Source organism: Micromys minutus (genome assembly GCF_963924665.1).
Source record: "Micromys minutus genome assembly, chromosome: 7".
NCBI classification, from domain to species: domain Eukaryota; kingdom Metazoa; phylum Chordata; class Mammalia; order Rodentia; family Muridae; genus Micromys; species Micromys minutus.
The window spans coordinates 47,944,022-47,962,791 of record NC_137976.1 but is presented as its reverse complement, the minus strand read 5'-3'; the positions used below and the strand labels follow the sequence as shown (position 1 = coordinate 47,962,791).

The 18,770-nt window shown below is 39.5% G+C and overlaps 1 protein-coding gene across 1 annotated transcript in view; it reads right to left on the bottom strand.

Annotated features, from left to right (window-relative positions):
* Window positions 1–5,142: 5,142 nt before the first annotated feature.
* CD96 (CD96 molecule) overlaps window positions 5,143–18,770 on the bottom strand; it is a gene marked incomplete at both ends in the record, with an annotated part of 83,703 nt that continues 70,075 nt past the window's right edge. Inside the window, 4 exon segments of the mRNA XM_080919500.1 lie at window positions 5,143–5,251; window positions 7,635–7,719; window positions 8,568–8,645; window positions 14,452–14,565. Coding sequence (XP_080775626.1) covers window positions 5,143–5,251; window positions 7,635–7,719; window positions 8,568–8,645; window positions 14,452–14,565 — 386 coding nt within the window.

Genomic DNA, 18,770 nt, shown 5'->3' with positions numbered 1-18,770 from the left:
TGGCTAGTGGTGCTATTCTGGGATGTTCTAAAACTCTAGGAAGTGAGGACTAGCAGGAGGAGGTGGGTGCTTGGGAATGCCTTGTAGTAGACTCGCTCACCACTGTTAGCCTTTCTGCCTGACATGGAATGAGTAGCCACCGCCAAGTGTTCCCATTTGCCATGAAGTTCTACCTCCTGTGGCATGGACTCACTGTAGCCAAAGGCTATGGACTCAGACCTGGGAGCCAGGGAGCCAAATAAACCCTCGCTCTCTTCCTTTCAGTCAGATATTTGGCCATCTGAAAGACAAAACCAAAGCACCCTTTCCCTCTTAACTTGTTTCTCATGTGTTAATGGGATGTTACTTTGTGTCTGGAGTTAGTGCTATCTTCTCTGTCCTAACACTGCATGGGTGGTGTGTGCCTCCTAGACAGATGGGGAAGGGGCTCAGTGTCCTTGTGCTCTTCAGTGGAGACATATTGTGTCTGGTAGTTGTGTGAGGTCTCTACTCCTTTTCTTTCTGCTGCCCCTAAAGAGCATCTACAGGAAGACAGAAACCATATAAATATCCTGTTCTTCACTGACATCCTCCTTGGTTTAGCATCTGTGAATGATTCTAGAGTGCTTCAGTTATTCTGATGATCACAAAATGATAACCTTCCAATTATAGGACACCCTTTACACTTCCCAGGCTACTTCCAGTAGTCTACTGCAGGCCTCCACTTGCTTACTTCCCGATGTCTGTTGCCTATTTTTGACAGTGATTTGTGTAACAGGTCTCAATGAGAACTGGACCCTTCTTAAGGGACTAAGAACCATCAGTGATCATTGGTTTTCCAAACTCAGAACCTTCAGCCTCTAAGTCTGTTAGTTTAGTCCATGAGCCCTTGTCATTCAGTGGCCTGAGTGACTCCAAAATCTGAGGACACTGCCCTTTACCCATACACAATTTCCACTAAAATAGTACAGAACACTCCAATCAGCTGACTGGCAAGAGATTTATGAATTCTTGTTTTTTTTACCCAATGGTTTTGAAACCCTTATTATACTTAATTATGCTGCCATTTGAATTTTCCCAGGGTTGTCTGTTGGAGTCCCTTCAGGCTGGTTCCTTCATTCTTTTGAAATACTCTAGCATATTGGAGTATGTTATTCTCTGATATCATTCCAAATGGACATTTTAGACCTAGTTATGCCTAGTTATTTCTGATTAGATATTTTTGTGAGAAACTCTAGATCCTTTTCAGTATAAATTATGTTAGAGGTTGCTGGAGTTGCTTAGCAGAAAAATATGCTTGTCACCAGGCCTTATGACCTGTTTGATCTCTGTGACTTACATGGAGTAGGAGCTGACAGATTCACATGGGTTGTTCTTTTTTTATATACACAGCAACGCACAGCAACGCGCGCGCACACACACACACACACACATACACACACATACACACACACGAGATTTGACTAAGAGTAACAATAGCAGCATAAAATACAGAAGAACCTCAAGATGGGACTCAACACATGTTGTGAAGAACAACTATGCATCTTCAATTATGCATGTATCAATACACATATACATGCTCATGCACACACACACACACACACACACACACACACAGACACTAGTTCATACTAGCTCTAGGTCGACTCATTTCTATATCTATACAGGATTTTTTTGTTGTTCCTTTTATTTTACAATTATCAGTACCTTCTCCCAGAGTCAGAACATGAACTCTCAACAATAATATATTTAGATATTCACTAAGTTCTATTATGTATACAAAATACTTTAATATTTTACTTTTCTTATATAACCACAATCAAACAAAAATAAACCTCATTGTGAATGATTTTAGATTTGTTTCTTGTTTTCCCATCTCTCTCATCTCCATCCTACGACAGAATGAGAATGTATAATCAGCATTGTCTGCCTAGGTTCCCGGACTAGTTCTTTCTGTTCAATATGATTGTGGTGTTTCTTGTAAATGCACGTGGACTAGTCTGTTTCCATTTTCATTCAATGCTCTTGCTTACATTCCTTGTTCTGCTTTTTTAACTTAATTAAATGGGTCGGATATTAACATACTTCTGTCCAATAAAATTATGCAAAAAAGTGTAGACACTCCCTTCTCATTTCAATCCATGCCTCTTTTTTAATCAGTACAGAGAAGCAAACACATGATTTTTTTTTCATTTTATTCTGCTAACATATAGCTACATAAACAGCTTATCTCATAACAAACCCATGATCAGTTGGAATAAAGCAATTTCAAAGTATACTCAGCACTGAACAGGGTGACTTGGCACCACAGACCATCCCCACTGCCCCTCATTTGAGCTGACCGGTATCATCAGAAAACATCATGCTGAGTATTTCTCACCCAGAAAATCAAAATCTGGACTAAGATTCCAACTGAACATATATTGCTCCCACACCACCATAAAATTGAAAAATTACCATCGTAAAGTTGAAAAGCCACAAGATGAACCATTATAAGCATAGATACAACAAAATATTAAATGTTTTTTCATTCTTCCTTCATTATACATGAAGAAAATGTATAACACATTCTTTGTTCTCTGCCCTATTCAGTTAGCAATGTCTCATACAAATTACTCCTTCTCAGTTGAGAGATCCTCTCTCTCTCCTCTTTCTAAAAAGCTGCCGCATTTGCTGTAGTTTTATTTTCAGTGTCCCCAAGGGCTTATGTATAAGATGAATAGTCCCCAGGATCTTTAAGAGGCGGCCTCTGAAAGGTGGCTATTATCTCCTTAGAGAGTATGCTGCCCATAGAGGATTCATTCCCCAGACGCCCCTTTTCTCTTGCCTTTTGAATTTTGGCTAAAGAGGGAGTAGTCTGTTACACTGCCCACCCTGCCATGATGCGTTTCCTCACCACCCACAGGCCCAGAGGCTATGGACTGACAACTCAAGCGTTGTGAGCCGGAACAAGCCTTTTATCTTTGCAAGCTTATTGTTGCAGATACTTGCCATAAAAACAAGAACCTGACAAGCACAACATTACTTCATTTGAAGTATTTATAATGGTTTATCCAGCCAGTCTCATATGTATAGACATTCAGATGGTTTCCCATACTGAGCAAGTACAGCCACACCAAGAAGAAGCCATGTTTATATAATCTGTCAGTATGGAGGGCCTCAGGAGAGCTCCTCCCGAGGAATTGCCAGGCGAGTGAGGAAATGAAAACACGGTTTTGTTAGATGTTGTCAAATACGTCTCAGAAGCATCTATGCCATTCGACATTATCTTTGGCAAGACAGGGATGTGCCCACCTTCCCAACCTTGATAGAAATCGCATTAGCTTCAGTTGTGAATTAGACCTACCTGGGAAGAGGCAACCTCAATTAAGGAATTACTTCCATCAGATTGACCTGTGAGCATGTCTACGGGGCATTTTCTTAATTTAAAATTAAATTAATTATCATGTTATTAATTATCACTCTTTTTGTTATTACTACTATACACAGTATGTGTGTGTGTGTGTGTGTGTGTGTGTGTGTGCATGTGTGCATGTGTAAGAAGAAATCTATCACACACACACCAACTCCTGTGCTATATCCTTAGGTTAGTGGGTTCCTATCAAATTAAGATGCAAGACACAGCTTTCTCATCTCCTTTGACCAATCTGTTTGGTGCTTCTGAATATTGCTTGTTAATAGATGAATGCCAGAATGTGGCTTCTGATGATATTTTTTTTTTTTTTTTTGCTTGTTTTTGAGAGTTTGAGGTGGCAAGGGAGATCTGTAATTTATTCAGTTGCAGAGTGTTGCTGAATACGGAGCATGTCTAACTAAGGAGACTGCTTTCTCCTTCGTTTGTAAGTTGTGCTTGAGGTGTTTCAGAAAAGGTTGGTAGGATCAGGGTCAGTCCTTCGCTTTGAATCAATCTACTCTGTTTTAAGATTGCTCAGAGCAGTCAGCGCGTTGGATGAACATGACAGACTCCAAATAAAAGCAAGAATAATGGAAATCAGATGAGCTGGACAGAGGTTGGAATTTCTGTATACTTGTGTAAGAGTGTCTGAGCGGTCTGATGCATGCATGTATGTGTACACATGAGTACACAAATACAGACACAGTGAGAACAGAGAATAGAACTGCTCTTAGCCCTAGGAGCCAGGGAATTTTACATCTAGGAGGTAGCTGGCTTGCAGGCTACTTATCTTCCTAATCTTTCTCCATTCTGGTACACGTGGCATGAGCCTGGGCTTAACACAATAGAGAGAAAGGGCCAAGATGGATGTACAGGGTAATGTATTTTCCTTCAGTGAAAGCCAGTGGCAGAATTTCAGTATGAACAGCCTTCTCAAACATTTGGAATTGCTGTTAGAACTTTGATGGCTTTGACTTGGAATTATCTCGGGGGAAGGTGGGTGGGGAAACAAAAGTCAGAGAATATCACAATTTTGGCAGCTAGTTTAGGATGATAGAAAACATCCCGAAGATTTTGTGCAGACACATTTATGGCTTGTTGTAAAATATCTCCCACAGAGCTTATGCTTATACAACTGGTCCTCAGCTGTTGACCATATCCAAAGGTCATGCAACCTTTGGGACATGGGATCTGACTGGCAAATGTAAGGGGAGAGGGGAGGGGCTGAGGGGTTACAGGTTGGCTCTGATTCCAGCTGAAGTTCTGTTTTCTGGCCAGTGTCATATAACAAGCAGCTGCCACATGCCTTTCCCACCTTGCCTTTTACCTCTGTGGTGGATTGTACCCTCCATATCATGAGCTGGCATACGCCCCCTCCCCCCTTTATTAAATTGCTTATGTTGGGAATTTGGTCACTGCAGCAAGAAAATTTAACCAACACAAAACACATGCCAGAAAACGATGTCCTCTCCCAGTCAAAGTATCAAAATAAATAATGGACAGACTGTACTTTTCAAAAATGAAAGCAACCTAGTGAATACTTCTTCTAGAACTTTCACTGGGTATCACTTTATCCTCTAGTGTTTATTTCCATCTCATGTGTTTGCAGATGAAATGGGCTGAGGTGCTAGGAAAACAGTCCTTTTATTTCCAACATTCATTTGAGCAGAAGCAGAGCATGTCTGGCTGGTGATGATATTAATATCATACAATATCTCCCTTCCAGCAGGACTCCAGCACCCCTGTGCTGTGACACAAGACTTAGAAGCTTAGAGAACCTCGATCTCATGACAAGGCAGATCACGTCCTATGGGTTTCTGAATGCACGTGTACGTGATGGGAGGTGGTGGTGGCTTGAAAGGTGGAGGTCTTTCCATGCTAGGAAGGAAACATTTTCTTTCAGTGCTGAGAATATGAGGTGGTAATTTTTTTTTAAATTAGAGAAGAGATACATCTTTATCTTCATAGGGTTTTGGCAGCTTATCTCTGAAAATGATTTTACCATTAATTAATATGAAGTTGTATATATATATGTATATGTGTATACCAATTGTGTATATTATATATAATATGATGTAACAATATACAATAAAATATAATGATAATACAATATAATGATAAATACATACACACACACATATATAATATTGTCAATATGGCAGTTTATGGATTGCAAAGTGATTTTTATCCTGGCATTATTTATTTTGTACCTAAGAATTATTATAATTACTGTTTGACGGAACTGAAGCAGAGAGGTTTTAAGACACTTGCTGAAGAGAAACAGGCCAGCAACTGAGGTCTTGTAACCAAATCCCATAATCTCCATGGCAACTGCCTCCTAATGGAAGGAGTTTTACTCTTACATGGGTAGAACATCCCTCCTGAGACAGAACATAAAATTCAAAGATTTTTTTTTCAAATAACAACCTTGCTAGCTTTGCCTTTATGCACATACTCATGTGCACATTGAAGGTCTGGTATGGGTCGGAGACAAAGTGTTCCTGCTCCTGGCTTAGTTGTCAGGAGAACGCATTCTTGAAGATGTTGTTGTGCCAAATGCTATTTCATGTTAGAACAATGCACTTCTGCCTCATGTAAGCCAAATATCCCGGTTAGTGTGGGATTTTGTTGTGCTAGTGCTCAAATATATTGATAGCAGAAAACAGGGACGTATCTGCCAGGATTTTATGTTCATGCTCTGGCAACCAATAATATTCTAATTTAGAAAGAGATTTGGCAAAAAGAATGGGTAGGAGAAAGAGGGGAAGAGGGGGAGAGAAAAAGAGAGAATATTTTGCATATTTTTGTCCTTATATAATATATTTCAACAGAGAATAATTTAAAACTCACTATTTCTACTCCCACTTATTTTAATATAAACATGCTTAATTTGAGAGAGATTTGTTTTTATTTATGTGTATGCCAGGTATGAGTGTAGGTACCCTCAAAGACCAGAAGAGGCCATAAAGCAACTGCTCCTTGAGGTTGTGCAGTCCCTGACTCAGGTGCTGGAACTGAACTTTAGATCCTCTGCAAGAACAGCAAATGCACCTAAGTCCTAAGCACTGGGTCATCTTTCCGTTCCTCTAATCTCTAATTCTTATTACCATATTTGTGGATGCTCAAAGGGAGGCTTGGAAATATATCAAAAGGTGGGTTTCAATCTAAGAAACTTGTACTTTTATTAGAAAAAAAATGAACTTTTTATGTTTATATAGTGGCTAAGGTACAGTCCTTGGATTAAAATATAGAATATTGGCTTTTTTTGAGACAGGGTTTTTCTGTATGGATCTAGGCATGGTGGAACTCATGCTGTACACCCGCCAGACTTAGAACTCACAGAGACTGTCCTGCTTCTGTCTTCCCCGTGTCAGAATTAGAGGTGTGAGCCACCACGTGCCAGCTGATTTTGTTTTTAGTTACCATGAGATACTTGTTAGTCGTAGTTACAGAGCAGAAACATTCACTTTGGCTTTATAACATGATGTTCCCATCTTCAAACATGTTGGGCCATATTTATTGCTTTCCTGGGATACAGGTGGTAGGTAGGATGCCCGTTTGGCGTACCTATTATAGCCTTCAGGGATACGCTGGGAAGAAATGTTGTGCAGTGATGGTCCTTATAGCAGATAGTAGAAATGAGGAGATCAGCACTGTGTATGGTGTGGGCTCCTGTAATCATGGCCTGGTTCAGACTCATCCCCAATAGCTGAATCAGAAAAGGGAGCTTTACCATGACAGGCCACTTCAGACTCCTGAATAGAGAATTTAGGAAAATAAAGTAGCCCTTTACCCCCTCTTGTGGAAAAAAGGCAAACAGGCAGGAGAAGCCCTCCCCAATGGAGAGCAGCTGCAAAGGTCTTACAAATTATGTCTTTTATTCAGTCTTACAATTGAGCATCTGGGCCCAGCTGATCCCCGTCAGGTTAAAAATGCATGGAAATGAAAAAATAATAAAGATTAAGAGAAAACAATCAGTTTTAGCTCTGTGATGAGGGGAGGCTCAGTTCTTGTTTCATGCCTACTGACCTGTGCACAGCACCTGCTGTGTTGAGAAGCAAGCTGGCGCAGAGAGAGAAACTGAGTCAGGGTCTTTGTGTTGAGCTTTCATTGAGTGATCTTGGGAAGACTGTACATTCTCTCTGAGGTTCAAGAAGCCTGGCTTTCTCATTAGTTATGAGAGGAATGTCCTATAGTTTTTGTACCAAGTAAATATGTTATGATGGAAATGGTCAGTGTCTACATATCATGATATACTCACATTTCGTTTTGATACTGACACCATTTTTTTACTCCAATCCCAAACATTAGCATGCAGAAAACCAACAAAGCTGAGACAAGCACAGGTCAGCATATTCCATCTCTGGATTTATTAACTGTGATTCCTGTAGTAGGCATAAAAAGAGATGAAGGTTTGTGCCAAATTTTGGCATTTGGAAAAAAGAGAGGGGACGTCTGTAGCTCAGTGTAGCCCAGTGGTCAAATTCTTGCTCAGCATTCATAAGGTGTCATGTATGATCCTTGACTTCACAAAACCAATAACTTTTCATAAGAAAGAGAAATGTTTTTCCTAAGGATTACGAGATGTTCATTGACTGTGGCCATACATTCCTTCTTATAGAAGACAACAACTTAATAGTTGATTAAGCATCTTGTCAACAGTTTTCTATGACTTCATGAACATATATCTTTATGGCTTAAAGACTATGTTTTCTGTGAAGGTTCAACCTTCACTGCCCTCTTTGCTCTTTCAAGATGTAAAACAAGGATTTGCAAAAAAAAAAAAAAAAAAAAAAAAATCAAACATTTTTATTGGTTGAGCTCCAGAAGCACTCTTTATTGCAACAATCTTTCTTGACTCAAATTATGTTCTCACAATATTTCTTCTGCTTTTCAACTAGTTAATTCTTATCCCCCTTCTCCTCCTCCAGATTTTAACTTAAAATATAAGCACCTTATCAAATTTCCTATTCTCTAGTTAAAGCCATGTCTTTCTGTTAGATTCTGAAAACACCTTATCGAAAATCTTGTCACAAACAAGTTTAATTTTGCAGTATTTCCTTTTTACAGGTCATTGCCAATAGACCATAATCTGCCAGATGCCAGCATCACTGTATATGTAAGAGTGTCTGGAAAGGTGATCAAAAATATTTACTGAGTAAATGAAACATAAAATAAAAGACAAACAACTCACTGGTGATGTGGCTGTGGTCAATTTTAGTAGTTATATTTGTAAGGACATCTGGAAATTCTTGGGTTGTACTGATGACATCTACAGATGTAAAGGTTACACCTGAATGTATCTTGACAGTCATTTCAATAAGATCATGTGATATAAACTCATCAATGAATTTGAAGTATTACTGGAAAAATATCTCAATTTGAGTGGTCTTAGAATAGCTGAGTGGGCTAAGAAAATGCTTTCATATTCAATTTAATTCTAAAAATCCAGGTACAGCAAGGCTGGAGTTCTGGGATCTACCTAAAAGTTGCCAAATGAGTGAAATTTCCTGATTAAAGAACTCGATCTGTATACTTCTGAATAACAGCTATGCTCTCACACGTTAGCTGAAATTCAGATAACTGAAATACTGATTGCCATATTCCAATAGAGTAGAAGGTCATCAGTGATTCTTCTGCGTCCCTCCATCTTGCACAGGTACTCCCCGCGAGGAGCTCAGCCTGCATCTGCAGTGGGCACCTCACTAGTGATCCATGAAATTGCTCATGGAAGAAGATAAGCAGAGTCAACTTTTCTAGTCATACTTCATGCCTAAATAATTAATTGAATTTAACAATTTGGAAAAAGTATATTAATGGACACTTAATATAATGAGCATCCTTGCAGTGTGCATTTGATTATTCCAAATACAGTGGGGTTTGAAGGGATGTTACTGGTTTTAAGCCTACCTAATTTGGAAATTCGTGGTGAAGTTGGACAAGTTTTGATGACAGACATGTTGAGATTTAAAGGTGCCTCCTCTAAAAAGGTGTGGGCTCTATAAGACCAGTAAGAAGTGAGTCTTTAAGAAGTGTCTCTACACTACAGGAGCTTCTCCCCTGATGAAGGGTCTGAAGACTCTTATGAAAGGGGCTTCTTATACTCTCACCCTGGCTTTTCAACACCTGTATCTTGATCTTGAGCTCCTGGACTCTAGAGCCATGAGGAAAGATGTTCATTCTTTGTAAGACATGTGGTCTTATTCTCTCATAAGAATGAAAGTAGACTGAATTAGCCATTTTGAAACAAGGAAGAATAAAAAGAAATAAAACTCCCCCAGCATGCAGAGTAAGTAGTCTTTCAATTGCTTTCATGCCCATGCCATGGATAAGCAGAGAGATGGTAAGAAAATGAAAGCCCCCATGTGCCATAATAGCCTTTTGTCATGTAAACATATCAGTAGAACTTGAACACCCTGCTGGAGCACTCATAAAGGAAAAAAAGGCCAAAAAGTGGAAGCCTCAGTTCTTCTTAAAAAAAAGTATATAGTACCCTCTCAGAGTGGGGTACACCAGGACCTTAAACCATTAATAACTCAAGAGCTAAGAAGATAGCCTTGTGACAATTTTTGGTAGTTAAAAATCATTATGTTTAATCTTTACATACCAAAATCTTTGACTATTTCCATGTTACATTTGTTTTACATATACTTTATGATCTTTGTAAATAGTAAGATTTCAATGCATATTATCAAACCTTTAAAAACTCAAGGACTGTGAAAAATATATTCATACATATTTATGCTAAAATGCTTTCAATAATCTGTATATGTGTCTCTGCTTTTTAAAAAATAAAGTTGTAGAAAAAAAGACATTAGTGCTTAGGAGTCCCTGGCATTTCTGGTCAATGCTCAACTGCATCAGTAGTGAACTAATGACCTCCATGGCCATGGACTGGCCCTGTTGGTCCTGGCACAGTGTCTATTCAGAACCTAGATGCAAGCCTTTCCCTTGAGTGGATGGCAGTGAACTTAGGCACTATGCATGCTTTTGGACACAGAACTATCAACTCAGTTTTGTTCATTGTTCTAGCTCTGAAAAAAGAAAGACCCATGTTTTGATCCACACTTGACTTTGAAAACAAGCATCCAGGAGATGACGACAGAGGTATATGCTTATCATCAAAAGAAACACTTTATACTTAACCATTTAAAATATTATTGGTGTAATGCTTCCTGTTAGGGGCTTTAGTGTGTGCCAAAACCTCAGCAGATGAATGGACGAAACTCAAATGTTGAGCTTTCTTGCTGTCTCCACTGCACATCAACAGCAACTGCCACTGGTATCAGGGACATATAGATACTGCATCCACTGCAGCTGAACTCTCCAGCCCCCCTCTGGGACCTTGAGTATCTACATAGAACAATGAGATCTACAGATGATCAACTGATCATTTGCTTAGTGCCCAATTTTTGAGCTTAAGTGATGATTAGACAGTAATTTTATTGACAAAATGTAATGGCTAATTAAAAAACATTTGTGAACAGAGCAGGATTTCTACAAAATAAAGAAGGAAGCAGATTTTTTTTTCCTGGATAAACTTATTTTGCTCAGTATAGTGTTGCCTTTGATGTTTTACTTTCACAGTCTGGAATCTTTCAGTATCCTTTCAGAGTATGTTTGCAAGAAAGAATGGGATATATTTACGCTAAGGTAAAAATGGTTGAACTATTGTTATCTATTTAGGACAAACCAGTATTTTAAGCAAAAATATTTTTCACTGCATGCTTGTTCTCAGTGAATCAATAAAGAACATTCTATAATTAGTAACCAGTGAACACTAACAGGTTTTATCCTAAATGTGGAAAGGAATTTTGTTTCTCGGCACTACTGAATTTTTCTTAAACAAACACAAAACAAACAAAATCAAACAATACAGTTTAAGGAAATGATAAAATCATCATCACAATCCACACCAATTATACAAATAGTGGTACTTAAAATTATGCAAATTGATGATTCAATAAACTTTATTTTTCCACCTGTGTAACATTTTTTCCCGGAATAAAACATATTGTATAATAAAATTGAAATGTAAAACCCACTTTAAAAAAGTAGATAATTATTTTTACACATTTTATTTTGTTTGTTTGTTTGGTTGGTTTTTGGACCTCTCTATAAACCAGGCTGGCCTCAGTTTCGTCCTGATTCCCTCAGTCTCTCAGTCTCTCAGTCTCTCTGTCTCTCAGTCTCTCTGTCTCTCTACCCGCCCCCCCCCCCAAGTGCTGCCCTTACTTGTGGATGCATGCATACCCCGGGGGTGTGCTCACATACAGAGACTTGGGTTGAATTTTGAAATTATCCTCAATCACTCTTTCACTTCATTCACTAAAGTGGGATCTCTCAATGAAGTCCAGGGTTTCTGATATAGCTGCTCCAGTTAGCTGGCTTGTTGTTGTTTTGGGGGTCAGGGCACCTTCCTTTTCCTTTCCAAGCTAAACTACAGGCAGACTGCCACACTCACATCATATTTACATGGGTTCTGTGACTCTGAACTGTGGTCCTCATACATGTAAGGCAAGCCCCTAACAACTGAACCCTTCCTCCAGTAGCTATAAATAGTTTTGTATTGCTTTGTACAAAATTCTGAAGCATGCTTGAGTACAGAGCTCTCTGTAAGGCAGACTTGGCACCCTCCAATAATCTGTCTTTTATTAAACTGGTAGTTTTATATATCACTTATATATCCACTTTTTAGTCATCTCGCTTTCCAGTTTTTAGACTCCCCTGGGGAGCCTTCTAGCAAAATGATGCTGAGTTCTGTGTTTGAATGAAATGGTCTATGTTAAGACCTCATAACATAAGGTGTTTGGTAAATACATGAGTTCATGACCTTTAAAATCTCCTGGAAACCTGTTTTTATTGAAATCTATAATGAGCATGGCTTTAAGGTGGGAATAACAAAGACCAGGACGATCAATAACATTCTCTTGTACAAAACCAGTATTAGCCACAACTATGGGCATAGGGATATCATGTTGTAGTATCTTATGTATGTTCTTATATCCTTTCTTGAGTGGCTGCTGGTCAAGTTTGTTGAGCAGGAGAGAGTACTTCTTGCCTACAGTAAGAGCTTAATCAATGTCAGTGCATCCTACTTCATTAGGTACCATAGCTTTTTCTATTCATGTAAGTACTGTTGACAGTTGTCTAGGGAATTATAGCACATTAGGAACTGCTTCCAATTGAGGTTAAATCTACTTTGAGTTATATCTACATCCATTGTTTTCTGACTTCTTGCAACTCTTTTAAAAATGTATTTTAAAAAATGTTAAACTACTTTTTAAAATTGGCACAAAAGCATTTGCATACAAATATGCCATTATAGTTTGTTCTAACATCTGAAGTTATAATTTCTGGTAGTCTTAGAGGGTTGTTGATGTCAACTAAGTATGTGAGCGCATTTTTGTAACATTTTTATACATACAGATGACTTTTTTCATTTTTTACTATTGAGACAGTCTCACGAATCCCGTGTTTTTGGCCTTAAATTTTCTATGTAGTTTAGGATGACGTTCAACTCCTGATCTTCCTATTTGCACTTTCAAGTGCTAAGATTGTAGGCAAGTATCCCATTATGGTGGCTCAGGAAGTAGATTTTTCAGGGAGCGGTTTCTCAGCTGCCAAATCTCCCACAGTGGATAGTCATAAGTCCTTGATGTTTGTCTGAACAATGGCTGAGGTGGCAAAGAGCATCCACAAATCAGATGCAGGGATTTGGGTGTTCTGGTTTTTGCCCTGCTTTTCAATCAAGAAGAATATGTTCAGATATGGGGTCACTCCCTCACAGTGGTGCTAGCTACTGTGCCTGGTTCTTTCATAGCCAGCCAGTTCACAGATGGAATCCTCACAAGGTACCCAACCATAAAAATAAGATAGTACCAACAGTCTTTGTGACTGGAGGAAATGATATTCTAATAGAAAGTGGACATTTAAATGGGATAATTAACATTTTCTCTTGAGACTGACTTCAGAGGAAGCAGTGGAGGGATGGGAAGTGGACCAAGCTTTAGAAGAGAGAGAGTAGAAAAGGATGTGAGCCAAGAGTGAAGCTTTAAAAGTGGAGGACAAGAATGCTGAGTTGAGAGAGCGGAACCAACAAGGAACAGAGGGACTACAAGGGTCATTACATCTCTGTCTGAGGTTCTGAGATGACTTGATCCTGCTACCGATGACTCTCAGCTCCTCATTAAAAGCCTCTTCTCCTTTCATTTCTGAAAGTGTGCCTCAACTCTAGCCTCCTTGTCTTCCTCTGCTGGAGGAGTGTAGAAGGACTGCTCTACAATCCTCAAACTGTACTAATACCGAGAATCTGAAAAAGTCTAGCCAGGATGAGCTGCAGAGTAAGAAATATATTTGTAAAACCAAAGAAAGTGGGCTGGAGAGATGGCTCAGCGGTTAAGAACACAACTGTTCTTCCAGAGATCCTGAATTCAATTTTCAGCAACCACATGGTGGCTCACAACCATCTGTGATGGGATCTAATGCCCTCTTCTGGTATATAAGTACAGCTATAGTGTACTTATATACATAAGATAAATAAGTCTTTAAAAAAAGAGGGTGGAATTTGGCAAGTCTTAAGCCCAATTATTAAAAAAAATGGAAAGCAACATAACATTTAAAAATTAACTAATATTTGGTCTAAGGACACAAACTTTTTCAGGCATCTGGCAAAGATGGTATAGGAACAAGTCCTAGTGATGGCTAGCTTTGGCCATCTTCTAGACAGTCTGTTGGCCAAGCAAGTACTTCTGGGGCAGAAGTTTGTGGCTGCATGCTATGAGGGCATCAACATTTCTGGAAATTTCTATAGCAACCAGTTAAAGCCTATTCCCAAAAGCTAATGAACACTGACTCCTCTCTTGGCCTCTATCACTTCTGAGCCCAAGCAACCTGCCCCATTTTTTTGGCACACTGTGTGAGGCATGTTATTCCATAAGAGCAAGTGAGGCCAGGCTGCTCTGGAATACCTCAAGGTGTTGGATGGGATCTCTCAGCCTTATGACAATAAAAGGCAAATGGCGGGTCCTACTGCTTTCAAGGTTTTGCAACTGAAGCCTATAAGAAAGCTTGCTTACCTGGGGAGTCTGGTTCATGGGGTCCAGTGGAGTTACCAGGCAGTGACAGCCATTCAGGAGAAGTGGAAGGAAAAGGCCAAGATCTACTATCAGAAGAAGAAGCAGCTATTGGGGCTACCGAAACAGAAAGAGAGAAACATGGAGAAGAAAATCAGCAAGTTTACAGAGGTCCTCAAGACCAATGGACTCCTGGTGTAAGCCCAATAAAGATTGTGCTTCAAAGAGAGAGAGAGAGAGAGAGAGAGAGAGAGAGAGAGAGAGAGAGAGAGAGAGAGAGAGAGAGAGAGAGAAAGGGAGGGAGGGAGGGAGGGAGGGAGGGAAGGAGGGGGGAGGGAGGGGGAGGGAGAGAGACAGAGACAGAGAGACACCACAATAAAATCTCCTACTAAGTCAGTAGTGGTAACTCTGAGTCCTAAGGCATGAAAATGTGTATGTACGTATGTACATACATTACATGTCTCTGAATGCAGTTTCTATATGCATGTGTTTATGTGTGTGCATATGCATCTTTGTGTTTATATACACATGTGTGCAGGTGTTTATGTGTGTACACATATCTGCATATGTATGTGTATACCTGCTTGTTTGTATATGTGTGTGCACCTCTGTGTGTGATGTGTGTGAATATGTGTGTGTATACACATGTGTGCAGGTATGTGTGAGTATATTTGTTGTTGAGCATGAGCTTCCTGACTTTGGTACTGTGGTGGGTCAGAGGTTTAAGGGCATGGAAACCTACAATGCTCTTTTGCTAGTCTACCTCAGATTGACTGGTTTCAATGCAGCTTTAAGCTTGAGTGAACCCTTGCATGGCAAGGGAAATCAGGAAGAAAGTAATTAGAATTCAATTTTCCACTCCATGGCCTGATCACCTGAGCACTGTGGTGAAAATGTGTTCCAAGATGTGATTAACCTCATGTACAGTGCTATGAAGGTGGCCCAGCAGCAGAGTATTCCCATTTCATAGGCATATAGGTAAAATGGGCATTTCAGTTCCAGATACTGGGAATCTGGAAGCTGAAGTAAAGTAGGATTAGAATCCCAAAAATGTAAACCCTAGCCTAGATCTCTTTAAGCTAATAAGCAAAATGACAGCACCAGACTGCATTATACATATTCTTATAAATGCAGATAAATGCAATGCAATCGAAAGAGGGAGCAGCACTTAAATATGTATGAGGTTTGTAAAGTAAATTTCCCAAGACCATGTTCACAAGCAGCAAAGGACCTAGAAACAGAAATCTATCCATTATCGTTCTTTTTCCTCCTGGAAGGACTTTATAAATCTATTGAAATAAGCATATTGAGAAGAGAAAAAAATATTTATTACCAATGCCTGCCCTGAACCTTGAAGATACATCATCCAATATTACATGTGACATTACGGCACCATCCAACTGGCAGCAACGTGTTTCAAAAGAATTCAGGAGTGAGCAGTCAATTTCAGATTTTTGGATTCTAATGGATATTTTTGTGAATGAATATAAACTGAGCAATCCATTGCAGGGAATTTTTTTCTTCTTTAAACTTATGGAGAGAGAACAATCATATCTTATTCTAGAAGTACCAAGAATGTGGGTCTTCACTACCAGCGAAACATCTTTTGTTGGATGGACATCAGAGTCTCTTCTAGATCTTAACATTTTCTGAGGCCATTTTAGAAAAAGAACACTAAGGAGATGTACATAGATAAATGAAGGTTTTAAATGGTAAAAACAGAAAATGTGAAAGATCACAATAGTTCATTTCATTATGAACTGTATGAAAAAAAGTCTAAGAATGTAGTATATAAGCCATAAATCAAAACAAAGCAACACGGGATCTTTGTTTTTCAGTTTCTGAGTGAGAAACTGCTTTGGAGGACCTCTCTGCACCACATTATACTGATGTATAGGATGGCAAGAGTCTTCCATTCTTCACTTTTCCTCCTTTCCTCCCCTTCCCCCTCCTTCTGTCTGTATCCCTAGCACAGTCTAATATAGTAACAATATAAATGAATGTGACCCCCAGCTGAGGATGTAGCTCATTTTGGTAGAGTGCTTTCCCAATATTCATGAAGCCCTGGGTTTGATCCCCAGCACCAACTACAGATAGAACTAGGTATAGTTGCACATGTGTCTGGAATCCCAGCACCCAGGAAGCAGGAGGATCTAAAATCCAATTCAAGCCATCCTCAGGTACATAGTGAGTTTGTGGCCAACCTGGGCTACATGAAACTTTATCTCAAAATAAGGTCCAAATTTTCAAATTAAGAAAATTGTTTCATTTTCCTGTGTCTCACTGTTTGCTTGCCTGAGTCATCTTTCTTCATATGCAATTATCTATTCACTCATTCACTCCCTGAGCAGACAGTGTGCCTGTCACTGTAGACATGAGGTTACATATATCAAGGCACAAAAAGTCGCAAGTTCTACGTTCAGTTTCTTCCAAACTCTATATCCCAGTATAATTTAAGAAAACCTTATAAACAATAAAAAGATCACACATTGGAAAGTATTATGATGTTAATTAAAATATAAAATAGCTTATGTGCACAATATAAGTTTATCTTGGAATTCAGCCTTTTCCAATAACAGCCTCAATAAACTTTCATGTGCACATCTACAAAATTTCTACCCTGTAACCAACACGTATTTGTTCGTTTATCTGAATGTCTGAATATTTTTTCACTGGTGTTCCATTGACTTGTCCAGATGTCACTTTAGGCACTGAGGTCACAGGTCAACAAGAGGGGGTCATGACATTTGGTCACATGGTAGTCACGTAACAAAGAGTGAGAATAATGGATAAGAACAGAAACTAATGCACCAACAGTGTTAAGATCATAACTGGCTGGATTGCCAGCCTATGGGAAAAGGAGTGCAGCAATTTCGTGAGTTAAGGGACTTTAAAACCTCGTTTGTCTCTTGCTGGATCAACATTCCAGCCATTGTTGCCTCTTTATACTGGTGTCCAATGTGCAGAACCAGACACCAAAAACTGTTTCACCTTTGTTAGTTTCTTAAATTTGTTCTTAAAGAGTGAGGGTTTTCAGCTCCTTCAGTCCTTTCTTTAGCAAAGGTCTGTAACCCCATGTGAAGAACAACATTATCATCCAACCAAACCTCCTGTGTGCCCAGGGACTAAAACACCAACCAAAAAGTACGCATGGAGAGACCCATGGCTCCAGCTGCATATATAGCAGAGGATGGCATTGTCTGGCATCAGTGGGAGGAGAGGCCTTTGGTCCAGTGAAGGCCAATGAAGGTTTCCCCGGTGTAGGGGAATGCCAAGGCCCTGAGGTGAGAGAGGGTGGATAGGAGAGGGAGCACCTTCATGGAAGCAAGGGTGGGGGATGGGAGAGGGGGGAAGGTCTCTTGCTGTGAATGTTAAGGATATGAACTCAGGTCCTTATGCTTGCCCGCACTGTGAACACTGGTTCCCACTGGGCTAGCTCCTCTTGTCTCTCCATAGATAGATATAAAGGTATTGGGTCCTTTCAATTGTGAAATTTGTGACAAACATCTTTTTCCTCAGTAAAACTTGCATTTACAACTTAAAAAAAATCTTCTCATGAACCACATCTTTTAGTCTTTTTTAATCAATTAATTAATTTTTTTTACATTCTAATTACAACACCCCAGTCTCTCATCACACAGCTCTCCCTCATTCCCTTCTCCGCTGAGAAGTGGGAGGCCTCTGCTGGGTATCAACCCACTCTGACACTCACTACAGGACTAGGTGGATCTCTCCCACTGAGATCAGACCAGTCAGCCCAGATAAGAGAATAGGATCCATAGGCAAGCAACAGAGTCAGGGACAACCTCTGCTCTAGTTGTTGGGGGCTCCCCATGAAGACCAAGCTGCACATATGTGGGGATGGGGGGTTGGTCCAGCCTATGCTTGCTCTTTGGTTGGTGTGAAGCAGATTTGTTAGTTCTACTGTAAGTTATGAGTCCCTTCAGAGCCAGGAGAAAGAAAATAAAACATACTTTTGCTACACATATTAATGTTTTTATTTTGATATCAAGATCTTAAACTCTTCTTAACCTTACTATGAAGAAGTTCATTGAATTACACAGACTGGTTAGTTTAGGCCTGTGACATTTTGGGTTTTTGAAGTTTTTAATAATAAAGTTTATGAAATTAAAAAAATAACAATGTGCAACTTGCTTCTGCCTAATGTGTAGGATACGAGTGCATTTGATTGCTTCTTCTCTTACAATTTACCAACATTCCAGGTCTGCTTGCTGGAAGTTCCGTCACTGTGCACACATCATCACCCAACACATCTGTGCCTCTCCTTCCAGGTCGGCTTGCTGGAAGTCCCTTCTCTCCCT